This window comes from Schistocerca cancellata, chromosome 1, assembly GCF_023864275.1.
Source record: "Schistocerca cancellata isolate TAMUIC-IGC-003103 chromosome 1, iqSchCanc2.1, whole genome shotgun sequence".
In the NCBI taxonomy this organism is placed as follows: domain Eukaryota; kingdom Metazoa; phylum Arthropoda; class Insecta; order Orthoptera; family Acrididae; genus Schistocerca; species Schistocerca cancellata.
The window spans coordinates 356,020,699-356,037,965 of NC_064626.1; the positions used below are offsets into that span (position 1 = coordinate 356,020,699).

A 17,267-nucleotide genomic window follows, 5' to 3' on the forward strand; every position below is an offset into this window, starting at 1 on the left:
GGTGCTCGATGCAGCGGTCGGCAACGGTTCTTACAGACTGGCCCACGTAATTCTTGCCGCATTCGCAAGGAATAGTATAAATTCCCGGCACTCTTAAGCCGAGACTGTCTTTGACTGGTCTCAACATTTCCTTAATTTTCATAGGTGGCCGGAAAACTGATTTTATTCCTTGCCTCTTCAGGACTCTGGCTATCTTGCTCGTTGTAGCACCGCAAAAAGGAAGCCGCGCTATGTGTTGGTCCTCTTCTTGTATGTGGCCGGCATCGTGTCTAACTTTCTTGGACAATACTGATTTAATTTCACCGGCAGAATAACCATTCCTCTTGAAAACAGTCGTCAAATGGTTGATCTCGGGACCGAGGTGGTCCTTGTCGGAAATAGTCCTGGCTCTGTGTACTAAAGTATTCAGCATAGCTCTCTTCTGAGACGGATGATGGAAGCTATGGCTATGCAGATATAAGTCTGTATGGGTTGGCTTCCTGTACACAGAATGGCCCAGTCGTCCATCCGGCTTTCGCTCTACCAACACATCTAAAAAAGGTAACTTCCCTTCCTTCTCTAACTCCAATGTGAATTTTATGTTTGGATGTACACCATTCAAATGTTCGACGAACTGCTGCAGCGTGTCACTGCCGTGTGGCCAGATTAAAAAGTTTTCGTCGACGTATTTGTAGAAGCATGATGGGCGAAAGTGAGCACTGGTCAACGCTCGTTCTTCAAAATCCTCCATGAAAAAATTCACTATTGCTGGTGATAGTGGCGAACCCAGGCTGTTCCATCTGCTGCCACTATCAACCCAGGCATAGCCAAGGTCCCATCAAACGGGCCAGTCAGGATATACAGAATACCACATTGTCATGGATGCATACAAATAATTCAGCACATTGGGCTGAGAGTCCTCAATTCATCCAGTTCATGAAAAACCGTTCTTTTCATCAAGGAATTCAGCAATTGCCATATGAGGCAATATTTGACTGTAAAGAAAAAGTGGCTGAGTACTTCAAATCTGTCTGAAGAAATGATTGACAACATAGTGACAGGGGAAGACCTTGAGAGACTCAAACAAGAAATGGAGGATGCTATAAATGTAAGTACTGTTCCAGCAATGAAATTGCTGCTGTGTAAGTCGAACCATGGGAAAGTCGAGACCAGTTACCTGACAATAATAAGCTGAAAATATTCTATGTGGTTTATGAAGAAGAATGTAATTTATCTCATTGTTGTATATAATGCAGCAAAGATGTGCGTGGAAGAAGTAATGAAGCAGAGGAACGATATGGAGGGAAAATTATTTGCAAATTATGTTATAATAAACAATAAATCAGGAAGAAGAGGGCAGGAGCTCACAACAATTTGCAAGCACAAGGTGCGAAGATTCTTAAAAATTCAGATGGAAAATTCACAACTGCAAAAGTTGTAGACAATATTCGCCTCTGTATACCAGATTTTGACAGAGGTCGCAGAGATCCCAGAAGTGTTCTTGCAGTTGTCATGAACATCGAAGCCACTTCCTACAAGCTGGGAACAGAACATGGTATTTGCAAGCAACTCTACTCCAGAAATGAATTTTCTATTTTGCACGGGAAACTGCTCATGTTGGAATTCGTGGCCAAAGAAGAAAAATCATTACGATCCATATCGTCTTTGCAGCCACTGACCAGAGGCCAAAGATACAATCAATGCAGTTGCTCTACTAAATGTGCCAGAAGTCACTGCAAATGCAGAAATAAGAAAATATTGTGTAATTCCAAATGTCTGAAAACAGTTAACTTGTAATAAGTGAATGCCAATCGTATTAAAAAATATTTATAAAGTTAATAGATTTTATGAAGGTTATGTTTTTATAAGTGAGTTTGATAAAATAAATAGATTACATACAACTTGAAATTTACACATTCATCCACACTCTATTTATCTTCCGACTCTGGCTGATCTCTTTATTTATCTTCAGACTCTGACCGATCTGTCTGCGCCACTTTGCAAACTGGCCGGCTAGATCACGAACTCAAGAAAAGATCAGACACTGGCAGGTCAATTTACAGCGATGTTGGCCATTTCCTGACTTATACAATTTGAAATTGTTCAATCATATCAGCTTTGCTTCTTTTGTCAGAGTTTGGCCGATCGGTCCCAGCCCCTTCATGAACTGGCTGGCCAATTTAAGGCAACATTGGCCTCTTCATGACTTAGCCGGCCAGTTCCCGCTTTGGCTGTAACATATGTAATGAACAATGATGCTACTTTAACGCTCCTTTGAGTGTTGCGGATGTTAACTATGATGGCTAAAGATTTTTCTTCATTAAGAATAGCACAATGTTTTATTTGCTAGGAACTGTTTAGTCCAATCTTAAAGCTGGTCTCCTGTTCTGAACACCCGTATTTTGTTCATTAGGAGACACTGTGGAACTGTGAAGTGCCTTCTAGAAGGCGAGGAACACTGCATCAACTTTAACCCCTGGATGTTTGGGTTTTTGTGGACAGAGTGAGCTGGGTTTAGCAAGAATGTTGTGTGGAATCCATTTTGATTCCTCCAGAGGAGATTTTTGGTCCTCAGAAAGGTCACAATACGAGAGTGTAAAACTGTTCCAAGATTCTACAATAGATTGATGTCAGCAATGTAGACCTTGTAGTTGTCTGTATCTGTTAGATGACCAGCACTGTCTACTACATAAATTGTGTTGTGTTATTCTATTTATGTCGTTGTTTTTTAATTTAGCCTAGCATTCAACATGAAATACCTCAAAATATAGCCTTGTGCGTTAGTGCTTTACAAGTAAACTCCCAGTTCTTTAAAGAGTTGAACATCCATTTATAAATCAGCTTCAAACATCTGTTTACTTTACAAATGAGTCAATGTGTTAAATATTTGACATTAACCATGTAAATGAGGGAAAGGTTCAAAATTATGTTCAATTTTTTCTGGAAATCACAAAGTACTCTCATTCTCAAGTAGTGGATGAATGTACTTAGTGTAATTTGCGTACCGTCATTCCTCAAGACAGACTGATAGTCTCCAACTGCAATGCTTGCCTTAGTGTGTTAAAGATTTAACACAAGATTATACCTCTTAATGAGTAGGTTATGACTGTGATTTAAGTTTTTAAATTCAATCAATAATTACATTAAATATTGATTTCATTTGTGTGCGTGCGTGCGCACTGACAGGAGGGGGGTCCTGGAAGCTGTTAGAAAGGTAACCTGCAACTGGTTCCAGATTAGTGCTTTCATAATATACATTCTACAAACACCTTCGATTGGAATACTCTGTTTCTCTGTCGACCCGTGATAGACTGCTGCTAGAATTGGAGCAAATTCTTCCACATTCTCTATATTGAATCGTACAGGTATCCCATAATACCCAGTTTCCTTCGTTCTGTTGAGCAGTTTCAGTTAATTTTTATCCTGGGGCAGTCATCTCAAATATGTTGTTTTGGTGTTCGTGTGACAATTGTGAGGAGAAATTTAGTATATCGGCCTTCTCTCTATCGCCGTCTGTCTTTGGCATCTAAGAAACTGGATTAATGACTTTGATCCATTTAATTAATTAATGTTAAGAACAAAATTTCATAGGATTTTCTATCAGTTTGGTAAATAGAATTTTGCTTTTGAATTCATTGACCACCACCTGCATTGCTCTCCTTGTGCTCTTTTTGGCTTATTCAGCTTTTGTTTGTGAAGAAAGTTTTTGCTGTATTTAAGTCTGGATTAAGTTCTGTTTGTTTTCAGAGCAACTTTCTAATATTGTTGTTTAATCATGACAGGTCTTTCATTCGTTTTAGAACTTTACTCGGCACATATCCTGTAAGGCATATCTTACAAAATTCTTAAATTTTGTTCATATTTACTCAAATTTTTGAGTCTCCAAAATGAATGTTTCATGTTACCTGCTCAGAAAATGGGAAATCAGCTTCTTATCACACTTACTAAGCAAAAAAATTTCCTACCTTTCTTTTAGCTCTCCACTTGACACCTGTAAGCAAGCAATGTCATAACAACCTTATGATATTGATTACCTGCACTACATTTAGTGAATGAAATAGTTTGGGTCACTTTGTAACCAGGTCTGGGATGTTATGCTCATGAATTAGTTCTCTGATTAACTGCTAATAGTATATTTTGGTCAAGACACTTGAAACAGTCCTCACTTGATGACATCACCACTACTGACAGTCAGCCTAGCTATCTGATATACATTTCATTTCCTTTTGTTCTCTTGTTCTTCTAAGGCCATGTCTTGTTGCTGAAACTATTCTCCCCTATTTTGTGCTGTATTCTTCATTTCTTGATAATTTTGGCAATTTTTATTATTTTCCATTTTTTTGGATATTTGCTGAGAGGATTCTCTGCCCAGTGTTCTCTTTTTAAACATCTTCATTGGTTTTTCTTTCTGTCCAGTTGGTCCTTGTTGGACTTCTCTAATATACGTACCAATTGGACTGAAAGTTTCATTGCTGTTCCCTTCTGGTTGCAGACAGCTTCCTGTTTGTAGCACTGTGTGGACATTATTACTGTTTATAAGTGATACTAGTTCAGCGACCTTACCATAGACAGTCGTGCAGTTAACCAATACCATATTAACATTTTCTTTCTCTGATCTACCATGATGAATGCTATCTTTTGTAAATAACGATGCTGATATTCTCCCCGCTTCTTTCTCTCAGTACATAATTTATCAGACCAGTTGACAAACTTTCTTTAACCTATAAAAAATATGTGCGTGCCGTTTTTACTTCACTACCCTAGTAGCTGCTTCCTGCGTAGAGTTCATATCCATTATAGTAGGGTACATCCTATAAATGTCCACCCAGCAGCAGCAGATGAGAAATCTGTACCAAAGATCATAACAGAATCATCTGAGCCTTTGATTTAACCCTCCGAACCATAGAACTAGGATCAGTTCTCAAAATGATACTGCAGAAACATTAGCTCAGGTTCCACCCCCACATGCAAGGCAGCTTGTAGGAACCAAGGATGGCCTTTGAACCCAGGCGGCAGGCATTGTTTGTACCAACATGAGCCATGACTGGTGCTCCCCAGGACCCACTTTCTCTTTCTTCCCTGTGAGATGCAATCACACCATTATTCACCATTCCCTCTTATGTGTGTGAACATTTCCCAGGCCAAGTCAGGTTGAGTGAATTTGGAAGGTGCAATGGCTTCAGGGATGTGCCACAACTTTCGCCATAGGTGCCTCCACCCTACCAACAGCCTGAAATCTACCAACACAGCTTCCACCTGTTTCCGAAAATGGCATCTGCACACAACACGTGCAGTCGCCATCATTGTTAATCCACACTGAGCAATAAATAAAGATTTATATACTATTAACAGTGTACCTACTAAACACAATCTAAGTACAGTAGTACTTAGATTGCACTATGAAGTCAGATCATGTGCCACTAACAATAACAGAATACACAAACTCTTGGAACAAAATTAATAACACTACTGAAAACAGATCAACAAACCATTGCTATTCAGTTCTGAGAACCATATAACAAAACTACTAAACTGCTGCTGGAGGCTACTCTTTTCGAAGTGACAGGCACTGTTGTCTATCAGCTTATGAATTTCTCCCAACTAATGTCATTGCACTATTCTTGAACAGGGATTTATATGTCTGGTAGCATAGCTTCCCTTGTAAATAAACTATATGCCATTTGAAAACATTTTCTTTACATGGTATTGAACATTAAATTTATGATGTGAATTGACTGTGAACGGCTTGCCACTGGACGCACATTAGGGAGGAACAGGTTTGAAATCTCCATCATGCTATCCAGATGTGATTTTTCCATTTGTTTCCTTAAATGACTTAATGCAAATGGTTCCATTCTAAAGACCATGTCTCCAGTGAACTTCTTCACTTGGGAGTTAACCCGTAATCTTCATGCTTTCTTAGATAAATTGCTGACTAGCTGCAAAAAAACTGAATACGCTCCTCTCCAAAAGACTGTCAGAAAAATGGAAAACCAGCTGCCTCAATCCTCATGTCATCTTCCTCAACAAAAATTTTGGCATGCAAACATATTCACACTCTTTTACATTCTAAATCCTATTAGCCTCTCAGTTTGTAGCAAAGCCTTATACTCAGCATCTCCCTTTCACTGCCACTGTCTGTGTGTGTGTGTGTGTGTGTGTGTGTGTGTGTGTGTGTGTGTGTGTGTGTGTGTGTCTACTGTATCCACTGTATCCTTTTTCTTGTATTGGCATTTTCTCTTATCTGTTTCTCCCACAGTCACTATCTTCACTCCATACATTCACTCTCCCTTACCACTGTCACCTTCTCTGTCACTTTGTCTCTATGACCCACTGCCATTGTCTTTGTCCCAGTCTTTTTGTCTCCCATTGCTACTGTCGCTTTCTTGCTTACCGCCTGCCGTCTTTCTCTTCAACCACCATTGTCTCCTCTCCACACGTCCTTGGGAATGGTTTGCTAACTGTTTTGACTGTTAGACCAGGAAGCTTTTAATGCATGGGTGTAGTGGATGGGATAAAGAAGACAAATTTTTGTATTTTGAAGTTCACTGGTTTATTTTGAAGTTCACTGGTTTGGAATGGTCCAGATCGCCCAAGTCTGTGTATGGTATCCACTCATCTCTCTTCATCATTTAAATTGTCTTCTCTCTCTACCATCTCCATCCATCTTTCTCTTTCTATTTTAATGTCACTATCTCTCAGTAACCATCACTCTCTCTTGTCTCTTTGGCTCTCATTGCTATTGTCTTCACCCATCTCTCTCTCTTTCTCCTTCATTGTCACCTCGTCATTCCCGTCATCACTGTCTCCTCTGTCTTTCTCTCTCACTGGCTCTGTCACCGCTCTTCCGCTATCAATGTGTGTCTGCTAATCTCTCTCGAGACAAAAAACTCTGAATGTGTTTGGATGCCAAAATTTTGGTGAGGATGGTGGAATGTGGATTAAGGCAACCAGTTCCCCATTTTTCTGACAGTCTTTTAGAGAGAAGCGTATTTGTCTTTTTTGTGCTCAGACAGGTGCAGTTTTCAGTTGGTTCCCTTCATTTTCATGTTACAGCAGGGTGTGCTGCTCAAACAAAATTAATTCTGTAGGTTTGTAAAGTTTTGTCAGTTTATTTATATACTTTATACCTAAAAACAAAGATGATGTGACTTACCAAATGAAAGTGCTGGCAGGTCGACAGACAAACAAACGAACACAAACATACACAAAAAATTCAAGCTTTCGCAACAAACTGTTGCCTCATCAGGAAAGAGGGAAGGAGAGGGAAAGACGAAAGGATGTGGGTTTTAAGGGAGAGGGTAAGGAGTCATTCCAGTCCCAGGAGCGGAAAGACTTACCTTAGGGGGAAAAAGGGACGGGTATACACTCGCACACACACACACACACACACACACACATATCCATCCACACATATACAGACACCAGTGTGTGTCTGTATATGTGTCTGTATATGTGTGGATGGATATGTGTGTGTGTGTGTGTGTGTGTGTGTGTGTGTGTGTGTGTGTGTGTGTGTGTGTGTGTGCGCGAGTGTATACCCGTCCCTTTTTCCCCCTAAGGTAAGTCTTTCCGCTCCTGGGACTGGAATGACTCCTTACCCTCTCCCTTAAAACCCACATCCTTTCGTCTTTCCCTCTCCTTCCCTCTTTCCTGATGAGGGAACAGTTTGTTGCGAAAGCTTGAATTTTGTGTGTATGTTTGTGTTCGTTTGTTTGTCTGTCGACCTGCCAGCACTTTCATTTGGTAAGTCACATCATCTTCGTTTTTAGGTATATTTTTCCTATGTGGAATGTTTCCTTCTATTATAACCATATTTATATACTTTGACACATTTACATACTGCATGAATAAGTATGCATAATGTAAGTTAACACAAAATTTTTTCCCATCCAATGCATGTTTACTTAACACTACTTTACATAAAAATACACAATATTTTTAGGCTACATCTACAGTAGATCAAAAAAAGTGGCATGTGCTTGCAAGTACAAAGAATTTTGTATGACAAAATAAATTTTTGTAAGGTGCATATGTCGCCAGGTGGCACTACCAAATTATTTCCAGGCTGAGACATCCATTTAGCAATGAGGTGCCCATTATACAGAGACAGCATATTATAAAAGTTTTATTGGTGAAAACATGGCAAATAAAAATGTAGTTTGATGACTCAGAACCCATGCGATTACCCCAGAACCCTTGCCATTTGTTCACTGCACCAATTAAAAATTACATATATTCCCCAGACCAGCTACTATGTGCATAAGTACGGTAACTTTGAACCTTTGGATCTAGGTAACTGCTAACAATACCAGAAAAAGTATTGAAGTTTCCCATGAACATCATCTTAAAAAATATTGTAAAAATGTCAACAATTTACGATGAATACAAATTCTAAAAGTGACCATCCCCACAATTGGTATCCAAAAATCCTGGTTTTTGGGGTCTTCTCAGGAACTACCCATGAACAAACGGTGCTTTGGTAAGCCCTCTAATGTCCACCCTAGACCACACCTGATACGAAAGAACTAACCAATTCACTTAATTTGCCTGGGCTGACAGAAGTGTGTAATGGTTAAAGTTTGACCCTGTGCTGTAGGATAGCTAACAGTATACATGTTCTTCCGATAGGCCAAGGACTAAGCAAAACATTTGACTGCTTATCTCTGTGGTCAATAGAACCAAGGTATAAAAATCACATTTTTGCGTGCAGCTTTCTGGAACATATTGGTACTTTGCTCTGTCATGCATTGACTAGTACACGACTATGAACCTTCTTTCCATAATATTAAGGGTACAATTTAGGCAGAAGCAATGAGGGAAAAGGAGCAACATTCAGACTTAAATAACTGGTAGTCAAGGGTTTTTCTACATTACCAATACTGTGGGAAAACCACTCTGTTTTATCTAAAAAAGAAGACCCATACAGTGTAGGTAAAAATATGAAATACTCCAAGAAGGTAGTAGAAACATTTTGGAGCATTATTAAACAGAGAACAAATAACGCCATTGAGGAAACTAATCACTGCCCCATAAATTCAGTGATTACTTCATTAGTATGGCAGTAAACATAAGAATTAATTATAAATAATGAAATGGAGAATGTGATGTCCTGCGTACTCCCCTTATTTCAACAGGGATATTTCTGTTCAGATATGTATTGTAAATTATTTTATTTTGAGATCAGTTATAGATCCTTTTTAAATATATGTTTCTATGGTTTTCATTCAGCTGCTGTATAGTAGGACACACACACTTCACTCAATTTATGTCTGGTCATTACTAGCAAATGGAAATGTCAGACAAAGACTTCTGTTTTGTGATTGTGAATTTTCAATTATAATTACACCAATTGACTATTTATTTCAATCTTTCAATTTTTGAGTTAATTGCTGTTGTAGCTTTCCGCACATTTAAATTATTTTAAGAAAGGGGGGGGGAGGTTTGGATTTAGTACATGTATTGAAGCCAGAGCATTCATTTAATGAACAAAAGAGTAAGATTACAAGTTGCATTAAATTTGCTCTGGCTGAAATTAAATGTATCATGAAAGGGCATTATCTCAAAACAAACGAGAGACAAAAATCATAAGATTGCTAAATAAGTATTTAATTATTTAACCTGATCTGAGTAGGACCACCAGGCCCCCTCTTACATTGGACCAGAATTTCACACATACAGTACCTTTTCTACATCATAGTTAGCAAAATAACAGTTTTAATATGATAAATAATGTTAAAATGATTCAAGTGGCAATGTAAGTGAATAATACTGCCTATGAACTACTAACGTTAATACTGGCAGTACTTGTACTACTACTACTGCTGCTGTCGCTAATACAAAAATGATGATGATGATGATGATGATGATGATAATATGATGACAATAATAACAATAGTGATAGTGGCAGATATAGAAAGACTTTATAGGTGTACAAAATAGTTGTTTCCTGCTATAGTGAGTTTTGGGGAAAGGAAATTTTAGGAGACAGTGCCAGCAAAGAATACAAAGAAAGAAAGAAAGAAAGAAAGAAAGAAAGAAAGAAAGAAAGATGTAAAGGGACAATGGTAATCATTATTGTTGCTTTAGTAGGTATGTCATTCTCAGTCTACTGAAGCTGCAGATGTTATTCAGTTCTGTAAAATAATGTGTGAGATTATAGCAGAGTCGAAGGACTTCGAGAAAGTGACTGAGTCATGGAATGGTGCAGAAAGGATTTTGCTCTGATGGGAACAGGAGTTTCTGCCATGTTGTTCAGCCAAGTGTGTTAAGGTCGAGGAGAGATGTGAGGGACAGTGTACATTGATAAAACGGTAGAGAAGATAGAGGGTATGAAAATCTCTGCACACAGCCAGAGTAGCTGTGCGTATGATGGCGAAATATGATCAAAGAGTCGAACAACACAGATATACTGAACACAGAATCAAACAGTGGAAACTCCAGGTAGAAATATAAACAGTGTAGAAAAGATAGGTTGTTACTTATGGTAAAGATGACACTTTAAGATGTGAACAAGGCTGTGGCCAAAAGCTAGGTGTGTCTTCTAATTGTGGCTGTCTGCAGTTGAATGTGTCATCTGTATGGTAAGTAGCAATCCGTCTTTTCCTACATTGTTGATTATACTGAACACAAACATTCATAACCAGTTCCAGGAGTGCCATGAGCTCTCCTGAGAAAGGTCTTGGAGGAGAACATCAGTGTAATCAAATAATTGGAAATATAAGTGTTAGTAGAACTTTATTTTTGGGTCAAGAGGGAAGAACTTTACATATTTTTGTAGGGCACAGAGAGATATTGATGCCTTCTTGCACATTGCAGTTACATGCTCAATCCAGTTTTTATTTTCATCCATTATTACTCCCACACTCTTTGCTGAAAGAAAGAAACTGATATTTGTCCAATTTAGGGTTAAAGATGGTAGAGAGTCCTAATATTTTGGGGTAATGAGCCTCGAGTGACCAACGAGTACTGCTTAGGTACTGGATGGGTTGAGCTTTAACCCTATATCCTGCACTGATTTTGATAGTGGACACAGGTCCGTATTGAGAGTCTCAGTAGTTGTCTTCAGGTTTATTGGTTTTGCATTTACATACAACTGGAGGTCATCAGCGTACATGTGGTATTTTTGGTAGGAAAAAACTGAGGACACATCATTGACGTACAATGAAAGAGTATAGGATATGATATCAAAGCTTGGGGAGCACCTGTCTCCCCTGTGACATGATGGTGCCAGACATGACATATTGCTGGTAAGACGTCAGGTATGAGCAAAATCATTGCATTGCACTTGGCAAGAAAATTAGGCTGCAAAGTGTGGCAAGTAAAATGTCAAAGTCAACAGTGTCAAAGGCTTTGCTGCAGGCTATGAAGCACATGATAGTCCCCTCTAATGCATCCATGGCAAGCTTCAGGTCATCTGATACCTCTTTATTAAGGCAGATGTTGCGCTTCGGTATTAACGGAAACGTGATTGGTATTACTCTAGTAGGTTTTTTGTAGTTAGGTAGTTTGTTAGTTGCTCATGAACTATATATTCTTAGTCCATGGACAGTGAAGGAAGAATGCAAATAGGTCCATAATCTGAGACTGCTGTGACAGCATCCTTTTTAGGTAGTGGCTTAACTAGCCCCTGTTTCCAAGCCTCAGGGAAAACACTTGTGGTTAAGGAGTGGTTGAAGATATCTGTTACAGCAGGCAGTAGTATCTCAGTAATAAGCTTCATCATTTGGATTGTGATACCATCTTGTTGACCAATACACATGATGGCTTTTTTGACAATATTGCAAGTAACATGCTGTAGATAGAATTTTTCATGGCTACAGTCATTTACCTCCTTGAAATAGTTAGTGAGTCTCTTGTTTCATTTGTGGTTGTAGGTAATGTGAAGTACCAGTTCATTTCTTTGGCTAGGACAATGAGAACAGCTGCAGCTTTTACTTTACCTATACCAAGACCATGCCAGTTTTTCCATAGGACACCTGGTCTATTTTTGTTGCCATTTAGAGTATGGGAACGCGGGAGTTTTGCATTTCTCATGGATTGAATGACTCTGTTTTGCTTCTGCATGCAAGCAGTGTGCTTTTCAGGTGTGCGGCACAGTTTGTATGTCCGATGTGTAGTGTGTCTCAGATTCTTGAGTTGTTGTAGATCTCCAGTTAGGTCTGTGTCAGTGTGCAGTTATAACACCATCACTAGAAATAATAGGAAGCAGGCAATATCTAGTAGCAGAACCATTTCACGTTTCCTAGCTGTGGTACTTTCAGATCATAAATTTCAATAACAATTTACAGTTATTGACAAGACAGACTTCAGCATTTAATCACAGTAGTTGCATTCTGCTGTAACCATATTGAAACAAAGTTATGTCCAATTTCTTGACCTGGTCTCTCAGGATGAAACTAATGATCTGTAGTTCGATGTGAAAATATGGTTGCACTTCCAGTGACAAGTCTTATTACATAAAAATGTCTTTATACTGTATTTTGTTATATACCACTGTGTACAAGATGTGCAATGTAGTATTTCTCTAGTAGCCTAGTTTGTTTCTGGTCTTGGGAATGCTATCTTATCTAAATTAAAAACAGTTCTTTGGAATGCTTTGGCATTGTGTTGAATCCAGAAGACAGCTGCATTGGCAGGTTATGTTACTCTACTAATGCCAATTTCTGTTCCCAGTATTCTTCGAAGGTGATAAAATTCTTATTACAGAGAAATTGCTTTCTTGGCAACCAACAACTGAGCATTGAGATGGAAAATATGATACATTTTAACCTATTTATAATTTATAGTGCGTTGGTGAAGTTTCTACAAATACATGTAGGCCTACACTCTGTAAGACACCTTATGGTATGTGGCATTGCACATGGCAAGAATTAGCTGCTTATGAGCTCTAATTTATCGTATTTTCTAGATGTGATATTTAGTAAGACATATGTAGGAGGAAGTATTATGTTGTTCACATCTTCTTGGTACGTGCACTTTCTTGAAGCATAGCACCTCACTTGTAGCACTTCCACTGCAGCATATTGAGCATCTCCATAACACTTTCAAACTGAGTGAACAATCCCATAACGGAACATGCAGCTCTTCATTGGGTCTACTCTATCCTTTCTATTAATCCAACTCGTGGTTTTGCAAGAGTAGGTTTAGTTCATTCATTTGCACTTCTGAGGTGTTAATCACACAAACCAACTGTAGGGCTAGCAGATTAGAATGAAGAAAGGGTACTAATGAACTGTATTTAAGAACTGGTCAAACAAATGTTTCTTAGGTGACTTCTTTCATAACTGAATTACATTTCCTTACGATTTTCCAAATGGATCACAGACTCACATATGCTTTTCTACTGTTTATTTTATGTGGTGTGTAATGTTTTCTCCTTGTGTTTTATGTTAGTTATTGTTTCTAGTGATTTGTTTCCAGTACTACGAGGGTCATTCAATAATTAAAGAGACAAATTGGTCTGGAGAAAAAAGTGTTTATTTTTACAAAAAATGCTTTTTCTACTATTCAACATAATCCCCTTGAACATATATGCACTTATTCCAACGGACTGCAAGCTTTTTTATTCTGGCTGCAAAGAACTCTTTATGTTTGAACCAATTTCCCACAAACTTTTTCACGTACTCCTTGTCCTGGAACCTCTCCCACACAATGCCTCCTTCAGTGCACCAAACAAATGGAAATCACTAGGTGCTAAATCAGGACTGTAAGGAGGATAAGGCAGTACTTCCCAGCCCATTTATCATTGGTTTCATTGGTTAGTTGAGCAATATGAGGGTGTGCGTTGTCTTGCTGGAGAATCGCACCATTCCTCTGAGATCCACGATGTCACTCTCTCATGGCTGGCTTTACCTTGTTTAAAAACAAATCTGAGTAGTAGTGGCTGTTCATTGTACACTGCTCTTTGAAATAATCACAAAAAAATGGACCTTGAGCATCCAAAAACACCGTCAACATTACTTTTTCTGCTGGTGCTTGGGTTTGACTTTTTTCTTGACATGTGAGTTGGTGTGCTTCCACTCCATGCTTTGTCTTTTTGATTCTGGCTCATAATAGTGAACCCAAGTTTCGTAACAAGTTAAAATTTTGTTGAGGAAGTGCACACCTTCACTTTCATAACATTCCTTTAGCTCTGTGCACACTCTCAACCTTGTTTCTTTGTGTAGCCGCGTCAACTCCTTTGGGACCCATCTTGCACATGTTTTGCGGTACTTCAGCTCGTTACAGGTAATGTTATGAACTGTATCAGTACTAACTTGAACCTTATCAATAATAATTTCCACAGTCATACAGCAGTCGGCACAAATAATGTTATCAATTCGACTTTCAAGTGAGGGAGTTGAAACTGCAACTGGTCGGCCAGTCACTGAGTCGCAACCATTTTTTAAGTGCTCTACCCACTTGTAAAAATTTCCATGATTCATACAACCTTCACCATAAACTTTATAGACATTCTGCAGTAAACGGAGTGTACATAAAGTTTGGAAACACTTTCAGTGATATATTGCGCTAGAACCAAACATTATACAGATATCATACATACGTCATTTTGAAGAGAAACACTGAAAGTTTTTTTCCCATTTATACCTCCACAACGTAGTTTGGTAATTTGCCGATAGTCAGCGCTAGTCACAAACATGGCAAGTTCAGGTGCGGAGCGAGCTTTCTGTGTGTTGGAGTTCGATAAAAACAAGTGTGCTACAGCTGTTCAGTGGATGTTTAGAACCAAGTACAGAAAGAATCCACCAACAAGGTAGGCCATTTACCACTGGCACAACAAATTTGCTAAGACGGGTTGCTTGTGCCTGGCAAAGAGAAGCAGACGTCCCAGTGTGAGTGAAGTGAATGTGGAGTGCATATGAGAGACATGCATAAGAAGTCCAAAGAAATTGGTGCATCGTGCATTCCATGAACTCGAAATGGCTCCAATGACAGTGTGGAAAGTCCTGTGACAGAAGCTGTCTGTGAAACCATTCAAATTGGAGCCGCATCAATGGATCTGCCGTGCCACAGAAGGTAACAGCATGTTTCATGAAATGGCCTCCCCAATCACCAGATCTCACTCCGTGTGACTTTTTTCTGTGGGGACACATTAAAGATCTGGTGTATGAACTGCCTCTACCACGTGGCATAACAGAGCTCCAGGAGAGAATACGGGAAGTGACTGCCACAGTCGACGATGCCATGCTGGGACGGGTGTGTCAAGAATTCGATTACCGTGTGGATGTCTGCCGAGTCACTCATGGTTCGCATATCGAATGTTTGTAAAAAAAACTTTCATAGTTTCTCTTCAAAATGCAATATGTATGACATCTGTACAATGTTTAGTTCTTGTGCAATAAATAAATGGAAATGTTCCCGGACTTTATGTACACCCTGTATATTCACTAGTTTCTCACCTTCAGCAAGTAAAAAATAAATAACAGAACATTGTTCTACTAATGTGGACATTTCAAGTGGACCCGCCATCTTGAAATGTATTTTTGAGGTTATAAACAAAACAATGTTGATACATCAGCTGACCAGAGCTCCTCCCATTGATGATGCCAATTTGCAGCCATAAAAGTACCAAACTTGCCCTACTAGCAGTTTTTTCCCCAGACCAATTTGTCTCTTCAATTATTGAATGACCCTCATACAATCAAAGACTTGTGGACCTCATTGCCAATTTATTCACATTATATTATATTTATTTATGTTACATTCAGAGTCAATCACCAGTCCCTGTACAGATCGTGAATTCTCTGCAGGTCTGCCATTTTACTACCCTCATCTGGCATTTCGATCTTCCTGTTGACAATAGCATCATCTTTGAATAGTCTCAGAGTCTCTAGTGTTACCCTGTAGACCATGATTATAAGCTGTAAACAGTAACAGTGTTACTACACTCTCATAAGATATGACTGTGCTATACCAAATATCTCAATGGTATCTTAATGTACGAAGGCAGTTCAATAAGTAATGCAACACATTTTTTTTTTCTGAAACAGGGGTTGTTTTATTCAGCATTGAAATACACCAGGTTATTCCCCAATCTTTTAGCTACACAACACTATTTTTCAACGTAATCTCCATTCAATGCTACGGCCTTACGCCACCTTGAAATGAGGGCCTGTATGCCTGCACGGTACCATTCCACTGGTCGATGTCGGAGCCAACGTCGTACTGCATCAATAACTTCATCATCCGCGTAGTGCCTCCCACGGATTGCGTCCTTCATTGGGACAAACATATGGAAATCCGACGGTGTGAGATCGGGGCTGTAGGGTGCATGAGGAAGAACAGTCCACTGAAGTTTTGTGAGCTCCTCTCGGGTGCGAAGACTTGTGTGAGGTCTTGCGTTGTCATGAAGAAGGAGAAGTTCGTTCAGATTTTTGTGCCTACGAACACACTGAAGTCGTTTCTGAAATTTATGAAGAGTAGCACAATACACTTCAGAGTTGATCGTTTGACCATGGGGAAGGACATCGCACAGAATAACCCCTTCAGCGTCCCAGAAGACTGTAACCATGACTTTACCGGCTGAGGGTATGGCTTTAAACTTTTTCTTGGTAGGGGAGTGGGTGTGGCGCCACTCCATTGATTGCCGTTTTGTTTCAGGTTCGAAATGATGAACCCATGTTTCATCGCCTGTAACAATCTTTGACAAGAAATCGTCACCCTCAGCCACATGACGAGCAAGCAATTCCGCACAGATGGTTCTCCTTTGCTCTTTATGGTGTTCGGTTAGACAACGAGGGACCCAGTGGGAACAAACCTTTGAATATCGCAACTGGTGAACAATTGTGACAGCACTACCAACAGAGATGTCAAGTTGAGCACTGAGTTGTTTGATGGTGATCCGTCGATCATCTCGAACGAGTGTGTTCGCACGCTCCGCCATTGCAGGAGTCACAGCTGTGCACGGCCGGCCCGCACGCGGGAGATCAGACAGTCTTGCTTGACCTTGCGGCGATGATGACACACGCTTTGCCCAACGACTCGCCGTGCTTTTGTCCACTGCCAGATCACCGTAGACATTACGCAAGCGCCTATGAATATCTGAGATGCCCTGGTTTTCCGCCAAAAGAAACTCGATCACTGCCCGTTGTTTGCAACGCACATCCGTTACAGACACCATTTTAACAGCTCTGCCACCTGTCGGAAGTCAATGAAACTATACGAGATGAAGCGGGAATGTTTGAAAATATTCCACAAGAAATTTCCGGTTTTTTCAACTAAAATTGGCCGAGAAAAAAATGTGTTGCATTACTTATTGAACTGCCCTCGCAGGAAGATTAATTACT

The 17,267-nt window shown here is 39.5% G+C and overlaps 1 protein-coding gene across 1 annotated transcript in view; it reads left to right on the plus strand.

Moving 5' to 3' along the window:
- Window positions 1–958: 958 nt before the first annotated feature.
- Window positions 959–17,267, plus strand: part of LOC126175937 (CCR4-NOT transcription complex subunit 3-like) — a 57,222-nt gene continuing 40,913 nt past the window's right edge. Inside the window, exon 1 of the mRNA XM_049923055.1 lies at window positions 959–1,087. Within this exon, the coding sequence (XP_049779012.1) occupies window positions 959–1,087 (129 nt within the window). The remainder of the gene's footprint in view (window positions 1,088–17,267) is intronic.